General features: G+C 44.6%; 1 protein-coding gene across 3 annotated transcripts; it reads right to left on the reverse strand.

Moving 5' to 3' along the window:
- Positions 1-5,520: 5,520 nt before the first annotated feature.
- Positions 5,521-12,430, reverse strand: LOC119466594 (uncharacterized). Of its 3 annotated transcripts, none has more exons than XM_037727116.2 (6): positions 12,334-12,430; positions 10,282-10,339; positions 8,899-8,923; positions 7,513-7,666; positions 6,772-7,051; positions 5,521-5,884 (listed from the first exon to the last, which is right to left on the reverse strand). In XM_037727116.2, the coding sequence occupies exons 2-6, from the start codon at positions 10,312-10,314 to the stop codon at positions 5,675-5,677; spliced, it is 702 nt and encodes a 233-aa protein (XP_037583044.2). In that variant the 5' UTR covers positions 10,315-10,339; positions 12,334-12,430; the 3' UTR covers positions 5,521-5,674. The 3 variants fall into 3 exon arrangements, with proteins under 3 accessions (XP_037583044.2, XP_049513169.1, XP_049513170.1); XM_049657212.1 differs by lacking the exon at positions 12,334-12,430 and adding an exon at positions 12,092-12,298; XM_049657213.1 differs by lacking the exon at positions 12,334-12,430 and adding an exon at positions 11,494-11,941.
- Between the last annotated feature and the right edge of the window lie 5,832 nt (positions 12,431-18,262).

The following is an 18,262-nucleotide window of genomic DNA, read 5'->3' on the forward strand; positions in this document are numbered from 1 at the left end:
GCTAATAAATACAAGGTCGAGTATTGAGGCAGAAGCAGTGCTAATTCGTGTTGGCTCAGTAACCACTTGCTGCAAGTCGTGCATCTAGATGATGTTACGCAAGTGTTCATTATTTATATTGACATCAGCGCTAGGAGTTCCGCGAATCCAGTCAACTCCCGGCAGGCTGAAATCGCCTATTAGAAAATTTTTGTCTTGTACAAAAGATGCCATGTGATCACGCAGATCATTGGAAAACTGCGGAGCGGAATCGGGAGCTCGATACACAGCAAAAAAGCAAAACAGAGGCATTACGGTATAAAATTATTAAAGACATCGTTTCAAGATTAGCAGCTTGACGTAGGAGAACTGCAGAGATATCTTGTCTTACCAAAATAGCAACACCACCACCTCTAGTAGGTCTATCACGACGGAAAGCACGGTAATTAGCGGGAAAGACGTCCGTATCTTTTATTTCGTCATGCAGCCATGTTTCCGTGATGACGAGAACGTGTGGGTTATGCGCAAGAATAATCGCGTCAAGCAGATCACTCTTGTTGATAACACTGCGTGCATTGATATTTAAAATTCGGAATTTTTGAGGGGGAGGAAGTCAGTCCCTTTTTTAATGTACTGCGATAGTCATGAATTTTATTCCTGGTGTTCGTGGCATCCCTCCATCTAAAGTATTCATTGTTGACCCGCAGTTTCGCGTCTATCAAAATTTTTTCCTTTTTTTTATCAGCCGTCGCGCTATCCCAAAGCCGTTTACGTTTTTGAGGGTTTCATGTGAATAATCATTTTGTACAGAAATTCTGGTTCAGTTTAGCTTGTGGGCGTTTTTGAAGATTGCAAGTTTTTCATTGAAGTCCTGAAAGAACATAATAACCGGTCTTTGTGTACCGGTCTTCCCTAAACGGTGGATTCTTCCATTCCAGATGCAATTCACGTTTAGTATATAAGAAAATATGTCATTCACAATCTTTTGCTTATGCTCGGTTTCTGTTTCAACGGCTTCCTCCCGAAGGCAAAAAAATATCAAGTTGGAACGCCTGCTCCTCTCTTCCAATTCCACCATATTGGTTTCTAGAAATTTAATGGTTTGTTCGAGTTCATCTACACGAGCGACACGTTTTTCTAAAACAGCGAAACGATGGCCCCAATCACTAAAAAAGTTTTTCCATGTTGTTCTGCTGCGTTCTAAGCATCGCCATATCTTCAAACACCTTCGTTTGTCCTGCCAGTATTTCTTGCAGCAATTTTTCAACATCGGGGCCTGGATTTGTCTAAACGTCACCGCACAGCAAAAGTAAACACATACAGTACATTTCGTAAGCAATGCTAGCACAACGCCGGGGGCACGGCAAGGCCAAAAGACAGCGGCAATTGCTCGTAAATAAGGCAGAGTAGTAACTAACCTGCATAAAGCGGAGGAAAGGCTTGTGAGGCCACATGCCCGCAGTTGGTCCGCCGTGCCCACTGAAATCGTGCCGCTCCAGTCGTCCTTTTGCAACAGCCGCCCACTGATGTCACATGATGTGTAGGTGGCGCTAGGGTTGGAGCGCGCGAGACCAAAGCTGGCGTGACGTGGAAGGAAAAGGTTTCTTGATAAGTATCCATCGTTGCTGACGTGTTAAGAAAACGCGTGGAAGGAACAGGCACATTTTGGCAGCTTGCAGATCCGGTAGAAGAATAGTTTCGCTGATACGTTGCTCCGGTCAAACTAAGAACGAGCACCTGCATAAAGCAGAGGAAAGGCCTGTGAGGCCACGTGCCCGCAGTTGGTCCGCGTGCCCACTCGTTATGCAATTGTCTTCTGGGAGTACGTCAATAAAGCGCTGTGCGTGCGTCATAGCGTTTTCGTAACTGCAACTTATACGGGTGTCGCAGGGTCGCTTTTGATCACGATCGGGCCCGATCCGGATCGAATTTCTTGGTTCCGATCGACAGTAATCTTTGCTGCATGGTCCAACAACGGTCTGGATCGAGTTTGGGTGTGTATCATCTTGGTGAGCTCTAACATACTGGACTGGATCTAAAGCGCTGATGAAATACGCTGTAATATCGTAATATAAAACTCTTCTTTTCCATAAACAGCGGTTTTTTTTTCGTTTTTCACTGTGGCTGAGGCTGTCATCGTCAGCAACTGTCAGGACTACATGATAGTTAGCCTACGATCGCGATCAAGTGCTTCGTTTGCGATGCACGGATCACGATTGTCTGGATCCGGATCAAGCAATATTGATCAGAAAAAAAAAAAACAACTGGCTATTCTTTGTCCCGTTACTAATGCAAGTCAATCAAAATAAAGCTTATCTTTACTTTGTAGATCCGCCCTACTTCGTTCTCTGGTTCATGGCATCCGTTTCTGCCGCTAGTCTTCGGTTTAAAGACAATAGAATGTAATCCTAGCGCCAGCGTATAATCTCATTGGGAAGTGCTTTAGGTTCGATCCTCTGGTAGATTCTGCCTGCAGTCTGTGCAGAATAATGTGCCTTAAACTTAATTGAGTGTGGAAAGTATGCCCATAAAGTATTTTGTTCCCGTGTTCTTTAATTTAGCTGTAAGTCAGATGCTGTAAAACATTCGTGGGTGCATATGCTGAATGACTTAAGTGACCATCCCGTTCATCTTTATGCTGCACAAGCCGTGGTCCCACCAAATAACCCAACCGGTTTCAGCTACGCTGCTAGATTATGTAAAGAGGTGCCTCGCTTCTTTTCATTTTTAGGCATGTTCATTGCCACGGTGCGTTGCGCCTGAGAATTCAGCTGCCATCAAATATCAAGCGTGTATAACGGCTGCCATTAAAATATTCTGCACAATATTTCCCACAAGTATGTCAGCATTAGTGATGTGTTCGAAGCCAGCCAATGAGGCCAAGCTGCTGGCAAAATTCTCAAGTGACTCTGCGGTCCGAATATCTGCTGCTTATAATATATTAGCCACACTGTTTTGGCAGTGTGCTTCATTTTTCTTTTGACATGAATCAAGACCCAGCCATATCAGATATCGTCCAAACATCAAGAGCCATACACAGGTACACTTCATTTATTTATTCATGATAAGCTCGTTTTGTGCACGCGGGGAATTCTCCCAGCACGCATGGCTTTCGCTGAACTTCTGGCGTAAATCTAAAAACTGCAGCGTGCCTTCTTCTGGAAGCTCATATGTGAAAGTCAACTCCTTGCCGGGAATATTAAAATAATTGAGAACACGCCTTTGCGCATGTTCATAGAGATAGAGCGCTTCCTGTCAAAAAGAATTAACAAGTCGTCCATTTAACGAAAAAATTTAAAGACAGTGTCATTGTTAGCATGCATAAAACGATCGGGTAAAGAGCTACTCTGTGAAGGCGCGCATGCGCAGACGACGAGATGCGATTCAGACGAGAGGCGTAAAATGCGACCCCGAACCTCCCTCAGTATGGCGGCGCCATCTACTTCAGGCACCTGCCAACAAACGCTTTCACGCATCGTAAATTTCACATTCAGATTTTTTTAAATAGCCATCGGATATTTTTATAGAATATATGGAATGAAGTAGAGCTTCCAAGTCGGACTAGTTGGTTGACATACATGGTAAAATTTTTTAACTGCGCTTACCCACATGGACAAGGACGAGGACAAACACGCACGTCTTGTCTGCCTCGTCCTTGTCAGTGTGGGTTATCGCAGTTAAAAGTTTACCATATATGGAATGAACTTCACACGTTGTTCATACGTACGTGCTACATGTAAATGCTTGTTTTTTCATAATAGTTCGAATATGTTAGTGTTCCAAAAATGAGTTGTAGCAACATAACGGCGAGTTGACGGTTGCAACGTTTTTCGCCCAGCTTCCTTTATATATTAAATCTATGCTTGAAGTCACATTGACAAAAATATGCCGGTGTAGTCTACTGTTGGTGATAGATGCCGACCTCGAGCACCTTTGCTCCACCGAAGTGTTACCATCTGTGAAAAAACGTCGGGTCATCAAATTACGGGGGTGTTGCTGTACGCTGAATCAGAACGAACGGATCAGTCGTGCGCATACAGCGTACACCAAATTTTGAGACACGTTCCGCCTTGCGGTCGTCCGCACCGATCCGAACGTGGGCAGAATATTGTGCGGATTGGCAAAGTACAGGCCATTAATGACCGGGACGAATTCCCTTTCGCCACGCAGTTTTGGCTACAGTGGCGAAAGGGAATTCGGCTCTCCCAGCGCTTAGCTTTGCCTGCAAGGTTAAGGACGATGCGGGCGCGCGATGGTAGTGGGGCAGTCCACGCAGGGAAGCACTGACTAGTTTTGAATCTCGCTGCAGCAACGGGACAAAAGCGGCTGCTCGGTGATCAATTCCAGGTCGTCGACGGGTGTGGTACCTGACTGACAGCTACCAAACATTTATCTTCAATAAACCATCCGTTTCCACCTAGCGGAGTCCACAGCTCTTTAACTCATGGCAAACTGGTTGGTAGCGCTAGAATTAGAGGCTGGCGGACAACTGCCGACGGGAGAGAGAATTCTGAGGATCCCTGATCTACGGGACTGCTCTTCTACGCTCCGGAAAATGCAACCGTCGAAGCAGCAGTGTGAGGGCCAGGCTTGGCTTGTAGACTCAAAGGAGCTAGCTGCGAAGGTGGTTCTGACTATATGGGATCGGCGGACCTGGCAACGTGGCTTTGGGAGACAAGGTCATCGCTAGCTCACTATTGTGTATGTCCTTTGTCTTGTTAAATGCTCTTTGTTTGTTTTCTTTAAATGCCACAGCTACGTGCGAGGACAGCCAGCTACGTATACTCGGCAAAAACACGGATCCCAAGCACGGATGAAGAGGCAAAAGGTAGTGTCCAAATCCATGCCCCAGCGTCGGCTTCCTGATGTTAGCAGGAACTGATCTCAAAGGCCAGTCTTTTGTTAGCTGCATGCGCCGGAAGCGATCCCAGGAAGCCATAAACACATCATAAAAACCATGTTTTAAAAACGGTTTTAAACACCGCCTATTGCTACACTTGAGCGACTGTAACGCTATAGCCTTATCAGAACTCAATTCGATTCAGGATTGGCTGAACCCACAATGGTAAAATCCCAATAAAGCCCTGGCGAAGTCTCACATTATGCACTGGCGTAAGTATCGGCCCAAGAAGACACCACCTTTTATTAGGCGATCTCCTAATAAAAGGTGGCACCACGCTTGTCTAAGCCTAAGCAACACAAAAGTTCACTGGAAGATGGAGGATTGAAGTGGTGAGGGGTTGAATAAGGAAGAAGCGTTGTACGGCTGAATGAATAAACCTTGTTGCACCATAAAACTATTACTATATTCACACTCACTCATTTTACTCCAGGGCAATATATGCCGTGGTCCATTCTAAAGTTATGAATCCTGAATTACGCAAGAGGAAAATGTAGTTGTTACATTCAATTCTACTGTATTGCAGTCTGGCTAAGCGAACAGAGAAATATTTCGTTGTGTTATGCTCGGTTCTCTTGTTGCAAAGAAGCTTTAGGCGTCTAGCAACTGAAACGCCTCAAAGCCAAATGAAGGAGGTGATGAAAGAGTTACGAATATCTTTATTGCGTATAAGTGTAAGCGTTATTAGAAAAGTGACAATGAAAGATGCACGTATGGAAATACGACATTATTCACAAGAACGTAGTATTTTTTTCGGAGCATGTGTAAATCAATCTTTCCGTTTCTTTAACACTGTTACTTCTTGTGGCCATAGCATAATATGCGCTCGACATATATGCCTTTCGCTACATATGATAATTTATCGCCTTTTTCTTCAAGCCCTTTCGAACTGTCTGCAAGCTGACTGATACTGACAAGGATCCATCTGAAATTGCCTTCGTCGGGGTTTGAGAGGGTATAAACAAAATATCCATCGAAGTTGATTTCCGCCTTGAACTTGCAAGCCTGCATGGTGTAAAGTAAGAGAAACTGTTTTCTTAAGGTCTTGTCTAAAAGTTAACGCTCACGCATAAGATGGTCTACCAATTGTACGCTTTCATTTCCCTTTTCCTCATGATTTCAAAATTTTATTTAAGATGCAAAATTTCTCACATTACTTCCTTGTCTTTATTGTCTACTGACTGTAAGTTGCAGCAACAGCAAAAAAAATGATCCCCGTGGAGTCCTTTATTCTTCTGCCTCATCGAGCGCCTTGACAAACTTTGTCATGGGCACTAAACAGACCGTCCTAAAGTTTTCAGTTCTTCTTTCTTATTCGTCCTTTTTTTTTTGAATGCGAAAGCATTAACGGCTCACGAGGCCGAAAATGCGGCGTTGGCATGACCACACGATGGTCCAAGAACGCTAAGAACCCTCAACCTGTGGCGGGAGTTGAACCCAGGGTGTCATATGGTGTTAGGCACAGGTAATTAAGACATGTAATTAAGGCACCCGAAGCCACAATTGTCGGTGTTAACTAAAGCGAGGTTAATTATTTCACAGTTAATTGAGATAGAGTTAAAGCACCCGAACCCACGACCTTTGCCATTGATTAAGGCACAAGTAATTAAGGCTGAGTTAATTAGGGCACTCGTATCCACGACCTTTCGCGGGTCGTGGGTTCCCACGAGCTTTCTTCGCAATGCTTTCGCATTCATCCAAGCAGGATTAACTAAGTGCCCCTTGATTATTTTTTATCCTTCCTACCCCTTTTACACTTGGCACAGTACGGGGTCTCCAACCATGGATATCCTCCCGTTAACCTCATTTTCTTTGCCTCAATCTCTCTCATCATCATCATCATCATCAGCCTATGTTTATCTCTCTCATTGAAGTACAAATGGTTAACTTGCCTTGACGAGCTTCCGGCGCACATGCCTGGTGGTGCGGCCCCACCTTTCATCTGCTGACTCTTCAGTGACGTCATTGATGTCAAACTTGAGTAACTTCCGCCTTAGGCCACTGTATAGTACGGGAACGAGTTCTTCGACTTTCATAGAGAAAGCACTCTTTATGCCACGGCTGATCCTCCAGTGGAAAAACCCGGCGCAATCTCGCTCTCTTGTTTTCAACGAGGACGCTCCCTTGCATTCGGAGTAACTGGTCCACGCTATTTTCGCTTTTACAGGGTGTCTGCGCAAAAGAACCGGAAAAATAAGTAACTACCTTGTTCGGTGCGTTCTGAAGCCCACTGTGTACAAGTACTAAAGGCAACTTGCGTATTGCGGCCATTTGATTGCGGCATTTACGGAATGGCCGCAACTAGGAAAATAATACGTAACAAAGCTGCACTTGTCTTAAATCCTAAAAGAAAAGGCAACTAAGCACACATTTTGCCATTATTTCATCCAGTCTGTCAGCCATGTATCTCTAATAAATTCTTTATTGACTTCGTCATTTGTTCATTTACTGTATAAGTAGAGTCGCACACGTACAAATTTGGTATAAGAAATTAGTGCAATAAAAGCAAATACAGTGGCGTACTCATTAGCAAAGTGCATATTTATTCGTGGTTCCACAACTGTAATTAGCGCCTCTACTCCGACAAAATTTGGTACCACTCTGAAAGGACGACAAGCTTCAATTCAACTTACTTTCCTGGAGGATCGTTGTAGTTCCAATAACTGTACTTTTCTGTAAGACCCCAGGTACTGACGTGACCTTTGTGCGTCGCGTTCATTTTCTTTATGTACTGTTTGGCCAGTTCTTCCAGGAACACCCAATGGTGATCGCCTAAAATGGACGGATCTGGAGAAAAAGTGAGATTGTAACAGCTGTTATGTTTCCCTACTTTGAACTAGCACGAACGCTGGCACTCGAGGTGGTATAGGTGGTGTTCCAGCAAATTGAGGATGTCTCTAGGAAATAACGGCGTTTTCACGCAATCGGCTGTGACTTCTCAGCGGCGCCGGACTCATTAGCATCACGCGAGTCCTCACTCTCTCTACAAGCCAACGGAATATCTTACGTTCCGTTATCTCGTGCATGAACCACACTGATACTAATCTCGGTTTACTCTCCCCGTCACCTCTATTACTGGCGTAGCTTTACAAACCTTTTTCCGCATTAGTACATATTGGAGGCGGCCATCGTTGCAGACAGAAAGAGAGAGAGAGAGAGAGAAGCAAGAAAAAGGTGGGGAGGTCAATCAGATGCGCGTCAGGTTCCCTATTTCGAAGTGGGAGAAGGGCTAAATGATTTTGAAGAGAGATAGAGGGGAGGGAAAAGCGCACGTGAAGGTACGCACAGTTCTATACACGGCTGCAGAGGCTCGTTGATTTGAGGTGCTGCAGCAATGCCCTCCTTGCTTTCTGCGCCGGAAACGAGTACGGCACAGAAATGCACAGATCAAGGATCCAAGGTATAAGGACCTCCACTTACGAAAACGATTTAGCGTCCAGCTGGTCTAACGTCGTCCGGAGAGGTTTGGACGCCCGCAGATTACCACAGCTGATGCTGCTAATGCGAGTAGCATTCTGTCTCTACTTCAGACCTTTTGAGCCTGCCTGCCCGCCTGCCCTACCCTGCCCTGACCTGCCCTGACCTGCCCTGACCTGCCCTGACCTGCCCTGACCTGCCCTGCTCTGCCCCGCCCACCCCACCCCAGACCTCGAGGCTGCTAGGCTTGCTACAACTCCGCAGTAAGACTTTATCCACAATTTACCACGGAATTCCTTTCGAAACATGTCCGTAGATTTTCTGTCAACTTTCAACCAACTGTCTAGAAACACTTTTCTTTAGATTACTACAGTAACATCTTTCTTAAAATACAACATGTTCGTAGATTTTCTGTAAACTTCCTATTGTCCATTTTCATGAAAGTTCTTGAGACATACGCTCACATTTCGTGGTCGGCCGCAAATGTTATAGAGCGCCTTCAGGCGACGGCGTGAAAATCAGCAGTTTCTATGTTATGACACTGATACGCTGCTTTGCTTATAAAAACTTCGTTGTAGAACAGAGTAGTACAGGCTACATACCTCCATTAGCCGTACACAAGAAGACCTGAAATTCAAATATGTTAGTTAGAGTTCATACTAACAAAGTAGCGTAGAACTTGCCCTAACAAATTATCACTTCTCACATTGCTTGTCACTTTTTCTTTATTCAATTTTGCTTATGGTGCGGCTTTACCACTCAAACTGTTAAATCATTTTTTAAACTATATAAACACCTATAATATGTCTTAGCCGCTTACTACAAGCAAAAAATACTCATATTCCCTAGTTTAGGAAGATAAAAAATAATCCCCTTTTAGGTGCTTTACTTCACACAACATTTAGAATTTGTAAGCGTGAATTCTGGCGTTGTCGGTGTACCTACTGCAAATTGCAATGGATAATTAGCTCATTAGTTTACAATTTATTCATCATAGCACTGTGTGTGGAAATTGTCACTTAACTACGCCAAGTTAAGTAGAAGAGCCTACCGCAAATTATAAATTGATGACGTCTGCGCTCCAGCTTATTTTAATCTCCTTTGAAGGTCACCATACGAATCAATGCATTTCTAGCGCGAGAAAAAAGGACTCCTTAGTTCATGGTATTACTGATATTATAGAAAAGCAACTATGCATTGAACCTGATTATCACCATCTTATGCGAATTTCTGTATTCTTCTGGCTATCCTGAGACTTAAATGTCTTCCGCTTCTGCGGGCAACAGAGTGAAGGGTAGTATAATTATTTTCATAGTGTATAAACGATGCCAAATGCAATGTAATTAATTGATTGAATGATGGAAAAATAATCAAATGATAAATCAATAAAGTGTAGTTTGCGAAACGAGCTTACAAACAAGTCTTTATAGGTGCTCATGTGACTACGAAAAAGTCTAAAGCTGAATAGATAGCAGTGAAACATGCTACGAACCTATATTGATGCACAGCACTTCTTTTCCGGGTTTTCACTGCTGTAATGGACATTCATAGTCTGCCTATTCAAACACCCATCGAGATATACAGTTCGGTCGCGTTATTATGGCCCACGTTCATATGAAAGATTCCAAATGCGTACGTTTATGTGAGCACAAGAATATCAGCAAATGGTTTTGCATCTGCTTCATATGAAGATTCGCTTTCTGGGTAACGAACAGGGCAGAAACGCCGACACCGTAGAAGTCCATGGAGTGCATATTCTTCGCAAGATTGGTGACAGGACAAATGTAATACATTTGAGTGAATTTTCGCGCTCTCACGGCAAAATTGCTTAGGATTACCGCAGATTGCATTGCGTTCGCGCTCCGTGAGTAGGGATTCTGCACATACTGACATTCACTATTACACCCACCGTAGCCGTTCTGCTGCGACACTGATGCGGCTTACTATTCCGGACACAAAGAACAGCCGAATAAACCCATTCTCACCACCGTCAAGAATGTCACAGGGGCGTAGTCCATCGGACTCTTGATGCGTTTATGAACTCTGCAACGTAAGAAGAAGGCACCGTTCAGCTGTTATAATTCAGCAAATTTTTGCTGGCTACCCTTTTCGTGCATGTGGTACTAAGAAACTGTGATGTAATGTATCATGTACATTCCGGGCCTTCGATTTCATGTTAGCGCTTACACTGTAACTGATGTCATGGCGTCCCCTAGGAAAAGGTATTCATACTTAAAGGACTGAACAGGCGCAGCGTTCTCACCGATCCACGCACCTGTCCGAAAATGGACGAGCATAGACGAGTACATTGACGAACATTGTTCCTAAAATGGAACATAATCACTGCGCCGTGATGTCAAGCTGACGTGCAGGCTGCGGAGAAAGAAAAGTTCCGCGCAATCTCAGAGACAAAGATCCTGGTGACGATGAATCTATATTGCAAGAATTATTGCAACGTGTAGCACAAAGTTACCCGCAGGTCATGTAGGAGGCATCACTATATATGTCTACATGGTGTCATTTTGCTATGTATAGTGCTACCTCCTTCGTGTTATAAATTTAGGCTGTGCGGCACATTAATGATCAACCAACTAGCCCATGGGAAACCGCTGTTGATGTAATTTGCAAGAAGCCGCGTATTTAGTCGAAAAAAAATTATGGGGTTTTACGCGCCAAAACCACGATCTGATTATGAGGCACGCCGTAGTGGGAGACATCGGAAATTTGGACCACCTGGGATTCTTTAACGTGCACCTAAATCTAAGCACACAGGTGTTTTCGCATTTCGCCCCCATCGAAATGCGGCCGCCGTGGCCGGCATTCCATCCCGCGACCTCGTGCTCAGCAGCCCAACACCATAGCCACTGAGCAACCACGGCTGGTGGCGTACTTAGATGAAATACGATGGGTATGTGTATGTGCCAACTGGTGAACATTAAAAATTGCACAATCTCACGGATACGACATTGAGGGGGGAGGAGAACTTTTTAAAGCTTGCCTTGAGCACACGACTTTCCGAAAGATGCATATGCCCTTTACTAACGATTCGTTAAGCGAAAAAAGTTGTAGGCGCCATAGATCATGCTAACTTCTCCTAAACGCACAAACCTAATTTAAACATCTGCAATCTGGAAATATGCTCTGTAATCGTTTTCATTTATTACTTTTCATTTTCCCTGTCATTTTATCGCTCTTACCTCAAGTTCTTTCGTTGGCCTGTATCACGTGATAGCTCTTGTTCGTCTTTCTTTCTTTTCTTTTTTTTGATTCTATCGTATTTTGTAGCTTGCTGCTTTTTTTTAATTCTCCCTTGTTAGACAGAGGGTCCCATTGCAGTCTCTGACTTCGTAATCCTTGTCGAAATATTACCTGTAATCCACTCGCTTTCTCTTGAATGAATATTAAAGCAAACTGAAAGAAACTGAAAGTAATTAAACACGCCGCCCTAATTTCCAGGGCACTTTCAGTTTTCCAAGGAGCCTGTGAGACCGAAAGCAACCATAATCACGTCATCATGTCAAAGGCCAGAATTTGAAAGCCACGGCGGTACAAGAATGCGCACGGCAATATTACAGTAGCTTCGCCATCGGCCACCCGAGGTTGTCCGAAGTTGTCTTTAGTCCTTCGTATTCTAGAGGCCCTCGTTGTCGTTATCATATTTCTAGTTATTCCAATTTGTTGATTAAAAGGGACACATCGTCCTACGCAAAGTAGCGTCACTGGAGGCGAGGTGGCTCAAGAACGCACGCCGTGTCTTAGTACGACGTGCAGTAGAGTAATTAAAACAATGCTTACACTTCACAAGCTGTGTCACTCCGTCTAGCGGGGCGGAACTCAAATTACACTTGCGCGGGTGGTTACAATGTGCCGTCACACAGGAATCTTCTTGAACTATGTTGCGTAGGCATGGCATAGCGAATGACGAGGACAAAGAGTAAAATGCAAACGAATCACTGATGGGAACATTAAGAGTGGTCGATTTCGCTGACGTATTTTTTATGCAGCGGCCGTGATATAACATTTTGAAAAGTACTCACATCGCTCGTCTGCTCAGGACGTAACTTATGCGAAAGAAGAGGCCATGGATGCTCTTATGCTCTTATAAATGGCTCAAATAAGAAGCAGTACTTGAAACTTCCATGGGTTCTGTTCTGAATGTCACGGTAAATAAAACACTTGCAAAAAGTAACGACACAAGAAAATTTGCGGTCATCTTCGCAGTGACCACACGCATCAATTCCGATAGGCTAGTAGACCAAGCTGTGTCGATACAGCATATGTGGGCAAGAGAATAGCTAGCTCGCATCTGGCGATCCTATTGTAAAGGTTAGGGCTAATAGCACAAACACCCATATATGTCATTGCCCTGGGGACAACGCGGTTCGTCAAAACACGGTAGTATTCATACCCTGCGTCCCAAACATGAACTTCTCCAATAAAAACATGCCAGCTTAACACATCTCTGTCCTTTCCTTCTGAACACTGAAGCTCTCGACAGTTTCTCTGAATGTCTTATTGCGAGTTCGGAATAGAGCGATCTTGTTTTTACCGAGATAATAAAAGTTGTCGCAGTTTCACCTGAAAGGCGAAGCATCAATTGCGATAGCAAATTGGTAGAGAGCTATACGGAGTAATTATATTAGCTTTATCAGCTGTATAAACTTGGACATGCAGCAGCACCGGCAACACGCAGAACTGTTGTCGACGCCGTCGGCGTTTTGCGCGCGTTCGCTCAAAATGCGTGCGGCGTTGGTGACTGTTGCCGGAGCCTCTGATATAAATAGGCACTTGGTGCCGCAGCTAAACGTCGCCTCCCTTCCCCCCCCCCCTCCCCCACGGCCTCTCGTGCATCGGAAGAAGGCGCGTTTGCTCTACATATATGGTTATTGTAAAGGAGGAAAGAGACGCCTACTTCTGCAGCCCTTAAGGGAGCACAACGCAGAACGCGCGTTTGTTCTCCGCCGTGCGTTCACTCCCCGTGAAAGCGCGCGCCCCTCGCGCCCTTTCACTCGCACATGCAGCGTTCGGCGCGCGGCGACGATTTCATCTCAATTGACGTCATACGGAACGTCGCCGTCGCCGACGGCAGAAATCTGCTTTTGAGTGTCCATATAATTGCTATCGCAATAATACACATTCCGCACACAAACCACGTCTGCTGAAATCGTTCGAGTTCATGTCTCTGTTGTACTAAAGAAATGCACATAATTAAATGGAGCATAATACTTATTTTGGACCTTTCTCAAGTGCGTGATGTTTCATTTATATATTTTATTTTTTTCCAGAGCAAGCCACCTAGGTCTTGGTCCCTACTGATGTCAATGAAAATGCGTGACCGCAGCAAAATTCAAATTATGAGAGTTAATGTCCCAGAGCAACCCACGGTGTTAGGAAGCTGTAGGCAGGGGCTCCGTATTATTTTCTACCACGTGGGGCTCTTTCACATGCACATAAGTCAAAGCACATGGGGTTTCGCTTTGCGCGCGCATCGTAATCTACTCTCCGTGCACTGGTATCGAACCTGGCACCTGGTTGCGGTTGAATTGAATTGAATTATGGCGTTTTAAGTGCCAAAACCACGATTTCATTATGAGGCACGCCGTAGTGGGGGACTCCGGATTAATTTTGACCATCAGGGGGGTTTTCTAACGTGCCCCCAATGCACGGTAATGATAGTGTATTAGTTGATAAACACGAGCAGCATAAAAAAGTGCGCACCTACCAAAAATAACGCTTAAGCACGGTCCACAAAGTGCGATCTTGCACTGCTTTTTTCGCAGCTACGATTTCCGCAAATGCGAACTTCGCATTGCTGTTTCAAATGCACCGAGGGCGGCAGCTGCGATTTTCGCATTTACGAGCACCTACCGGAGGACTGAATTATTCTTGGCGTCAGTTCGCTTCGGTGAAAACAAAGTAAAACAAGTTAGAAACTGTATTCGTGAATGTTTGTGTTTTACTGCGTTAATTTAATAAAACAAAAATTAAGCAGGCAGGCCACAATGACGTGTCTACGATCCACGTTGTGATTGGTTCCCCGTATTTGCCGCATGTGCGTTTTCGCAGAGAAGTTCAGCACTCCGAACATCGAAAAATCGCACGCACGAACGGTCGGATGGCCCATTGCCGCAACTGCGAATTCGCGAGTGCGAAAACGCAGTCAAATTCGCACCGTGTGAAACGGGCTTTAAGCTTGCACTCGACCACGCAACGCTTGAAACAGCGAAGCTAGGCGATCGTAGCCCAGCATTTTCCGGAAGTGCGCGTGAACTTTTCATCTTATTACTCATGATGATGATAATTCCTTTCGCGCGTCTGGAACTTACGGCCGTCACTGCGCGTTGCATAGCGCAGCTTGCAACACCGACACCGCGTTGCAATGCTGACAACGCGTTCCAGCAGACCCGCTCCGTCAATGATGACCCGCTCCCCATAACCCGCATGTCCAGATGTCTGCAGGCAGTTCTTCGTTTGTGCTAGCAACGTCCACCTGGAGGGCGGGTAGCCCACTGTATGTGGCCGCCAAAGACAACTATGCCACCATCCCCTGACGTGCCACTGCGCCATAGCTAGATTCTTACGACGATGAGACACGTTTCCGTGCATCTTTGAAGGAGGTGTTCTCTTTGACTTTCAATACAATAAAGTATTTTTCTTTTTTTCCCAGGATGAACAACACCGGGAGTAGTCAGCATGTTCTCCTTGGCAGTATGCACAATGAGATGTATTGGCACAGTTGTGGGAAGGGTGATCTTGGGAACTATATTTTGCGCAGGTCAGTCGGCATCAGCATCTCTCCAAGCCATGACCATATCTTTTACAACTGAAGCATCCGCAAAGGTTGGCAATATACAGGCCTTACGCGATTTTTTGTATGTCGGTAGCTCTACGGTCAACCGCAAAATCTTTCACAGCTAAAGCATCGGCGAGGGTTGGGATATACGACCTTACACGAATTTTTGTATATCGGCAGCACTGCGAGCCGTGGCCAAATCGTGGACGGCTCAGGCATCGGTAAGGGTCGGGAATATATAAGGCCTTAAGCGAATTTTTCTATGTCGGCAGCTCTTCAAGTGACTTCCCAAATCTTTGACAGTTGAAGCATCGGCAAGGGTTGGGAATATATGGCATAACACGAATGTTTGCGTATTTCGATCATGTGCTACAGTGTTTAGACGCTCGCACATATTAGCTGTGTCTGCCCGAGCTACAGTGCCAAAAGACAAGTGATGTGCAAGGTGCTGGACCAATTAGACAATCGTCCACTAACGGAACTAAAAGCTTTAGGTCAGTGCTTCGAAAGAATATCCGCGCTGAAGGCCTCACTCGTGTTACTAAGGTTCCTGCGGTCTACGGGCCTTCACGGTATACTTTAACAACGCCGCCCTCTACCGCTCAATAGTGTACGCGGTTTGTTTGTGCTCGTCTCTCCTTCTCTCTCTCTCTCCCCTCCCACTGTACCTCCCGCTGTAATATGTTCCTTTAGACCACAGCCTACGGTGTGCGTGGTGCTATAGGATCTTAATTGCACTTGGGCTTTATACAGAACCTCATGGCGACGCCGACGACGAAAATTTGCCAGGAGTATTTATATAGTTACTACCTCAATAAAATGCAGAATAGGGTGAACACAACACTACAAAGAAACAAGTTGTAAATTATTTTATTCTTTATGCATTGCATAGAAGTGCTCCAGGTACTCTGTACAAGTCGAATCATTTATACAATAGCCACAACTTACAACCGCATGTCATGGCGACGTTACTCACAGCCACATTGTTATTGATGTTTTATTTTGGTGTTACGTTTTTACCCTATCATAACATGATATTCGCTCCACGTAGAATCCTGTAACCGTGTACGTCAATTTGCCTTCTTTTACTTCAAGCCATTTGGACTTGTCTACGAGCACTACGATATTGACAGGAACCCAGATTGACCTGCTTTTCTTATGGCTAGAGAGAGCGTACGCAAAATATCCTCGGAAGGCGATGTGCGCAGTGAACTCGCAAGCCTAGAACAAAGTCAGGAAAATGGCTTTTTATAATTCTGTAACAAGTACGCACAAACATATACAAGTCATTTTGTGTCAAGTAAAGTTTTACTCTAACGTCACCTAAGAGAAGCGTAGAAGGTCACTGCAAACATATGACTTATTAAAACTACAGAAAGTTCAGCTAGTTGGCATGAATTCATCGTGAAAAAGGGTAAGGCGTGCACACACGGACACAAGCGAACCAGACAACACACAGACTTATCTTCAGGGCAGAAAAAAGGACGTTCCATACAGATCTCCCATTATCTTTTTCCCTCTATCAACCGAAGCCATCTTAAGACCACAAATTTCATTTCATTGCTTCATCTAATTCTCTACTGCTCTTGACTCGATTTTGTCATGCTAGGTTGTGTCGGCATGCCCTCGCCTATTACCGCGGTGCGGAAATTATTTGATTACACAATTTGGGGGCACGGAGCCCTGAATATTACGTAGGTTAGAGCAGCAGCTATTAGTGCTTGTCGCTGTTAAACCGATGGCTCGGTCCATCCATTCTCTCCTCCTCCGCTCCTGCCGGAGCGTTCAAGAGGCAAGTCATAATCAGAAGATTCAGGAGTAAGGGCCAGGAAGTGCCTCAAACGTGATTTAAGTTTGACTGGTCAGTGAAATGACTAGCAAATAAAAATATAACCTTTGAACAAAAGTGATAATTCTCCCTACTTATCCAACTATGTAGCGTTGCGAAGCCACTACTTCGAGCATGTATAAAAGTCGAAACGCTAACAATGGCCGAGCGAAAAAGAGTGACACTGGGAAAATCGTCCTCGGCGCTGTACAAGCTTTCCATTGCGTTTGTTAGTCGCTCCTTTGTAGCATAATAATAATAACGCACGACTATTTAAGTATTTAAAAATTTATTCCACAGGCAGCAATGCCCCATTATTTTGCTTCAACATGTGCAAGTTGCTTCTCAGTAGGATGTAACCAGGTATACAGACTATTCATCTGAGACACTGCTTCGAAAAAAGATATCACAGTTTCGCCGTAAGGGCGGAGCAATGAATGCGATGGCAGAATGTTAGAATAATACACGAAGTATAAGACTCGTAGCTGTAGTTGCAGTATGAGTTGCAGTAAGCGTGAGCTAAGTACGAACCATTGTTCTAGGCGTCCTCTCTTGGGATCCTGCCATCGGACAACTTCATTAATGTTTATTAAAGCCAACATCTTTCTTAGCGACTCTACCACCACTTTCTCACATCAGGTATGCTTCAAATGTCTTTCCTGGGCCGATCCCGGAGGTAGTGCACAGCCGCGCCAATAAAATTACATCATTTTCAGGTTTGAGCTCTTATTCTTTCGCACGTTTAATATTTAAGTCTGAGAAGATTTAAGATAAAAGGCTTGCGAAGTCGGTGCTCCGCATTGTTTTCATGAAATTTGCTTGTGGGCTGTCATTCTCATAATTCTGAGGGATAATTTTGTCAAGTATGTAAGCCATTGTATGAGCAACTTTAGTGATAGAACGTTGTGGCAATATAACCCCCATATACCGCATGTCATATAGCATAGCATGGCGTATAGTATACTTATACCTAAATATATACGGAACCTCACGGCGACGCCAGCGGCGACGACGACGGTAAAAATTCGCTTGGAGTGTCCATATAATTGCTATCGCTATAAAACAAATTAATAACTTGCCTTAAGAAAGATGCGCTTTTCGTGACCGGTTGTGTGGCCCCATCTAAAGTCAGCGTTCTCTTTGGTACAACCACTGATGTCAAATACATGTAGCCTCCGCTGTAGTCCCTTGTATAGCACGGGAACCTGCTCCGCTACCTTCACAGAAAAAGGGCTGCTTATGCCACCATTGATTGACCATGTGACAAACCCGGTGCAATCTGTTTCACTTCTTTTCAAAGTATTTTTACCGTGGCATTTGGAGTAATGAGTCCAGTCTACGGTCG

This window comes from Dermacentor silvarum, chromosome 10, assembly GCF_013339745.2.
Source record: "Dermacentor silvarum isolate Dsil-2018 chromosome 10, BIME_Dsil_1.4, whole genome shotgun sequence".
Taxonomy (NCBI): domain Eukaryota; kingdom Metazoa; phylum Arthropoda; class Arachnida; order Ixodida; family Ixodidae; genus Dermacentor; species Dermacentor silvarum.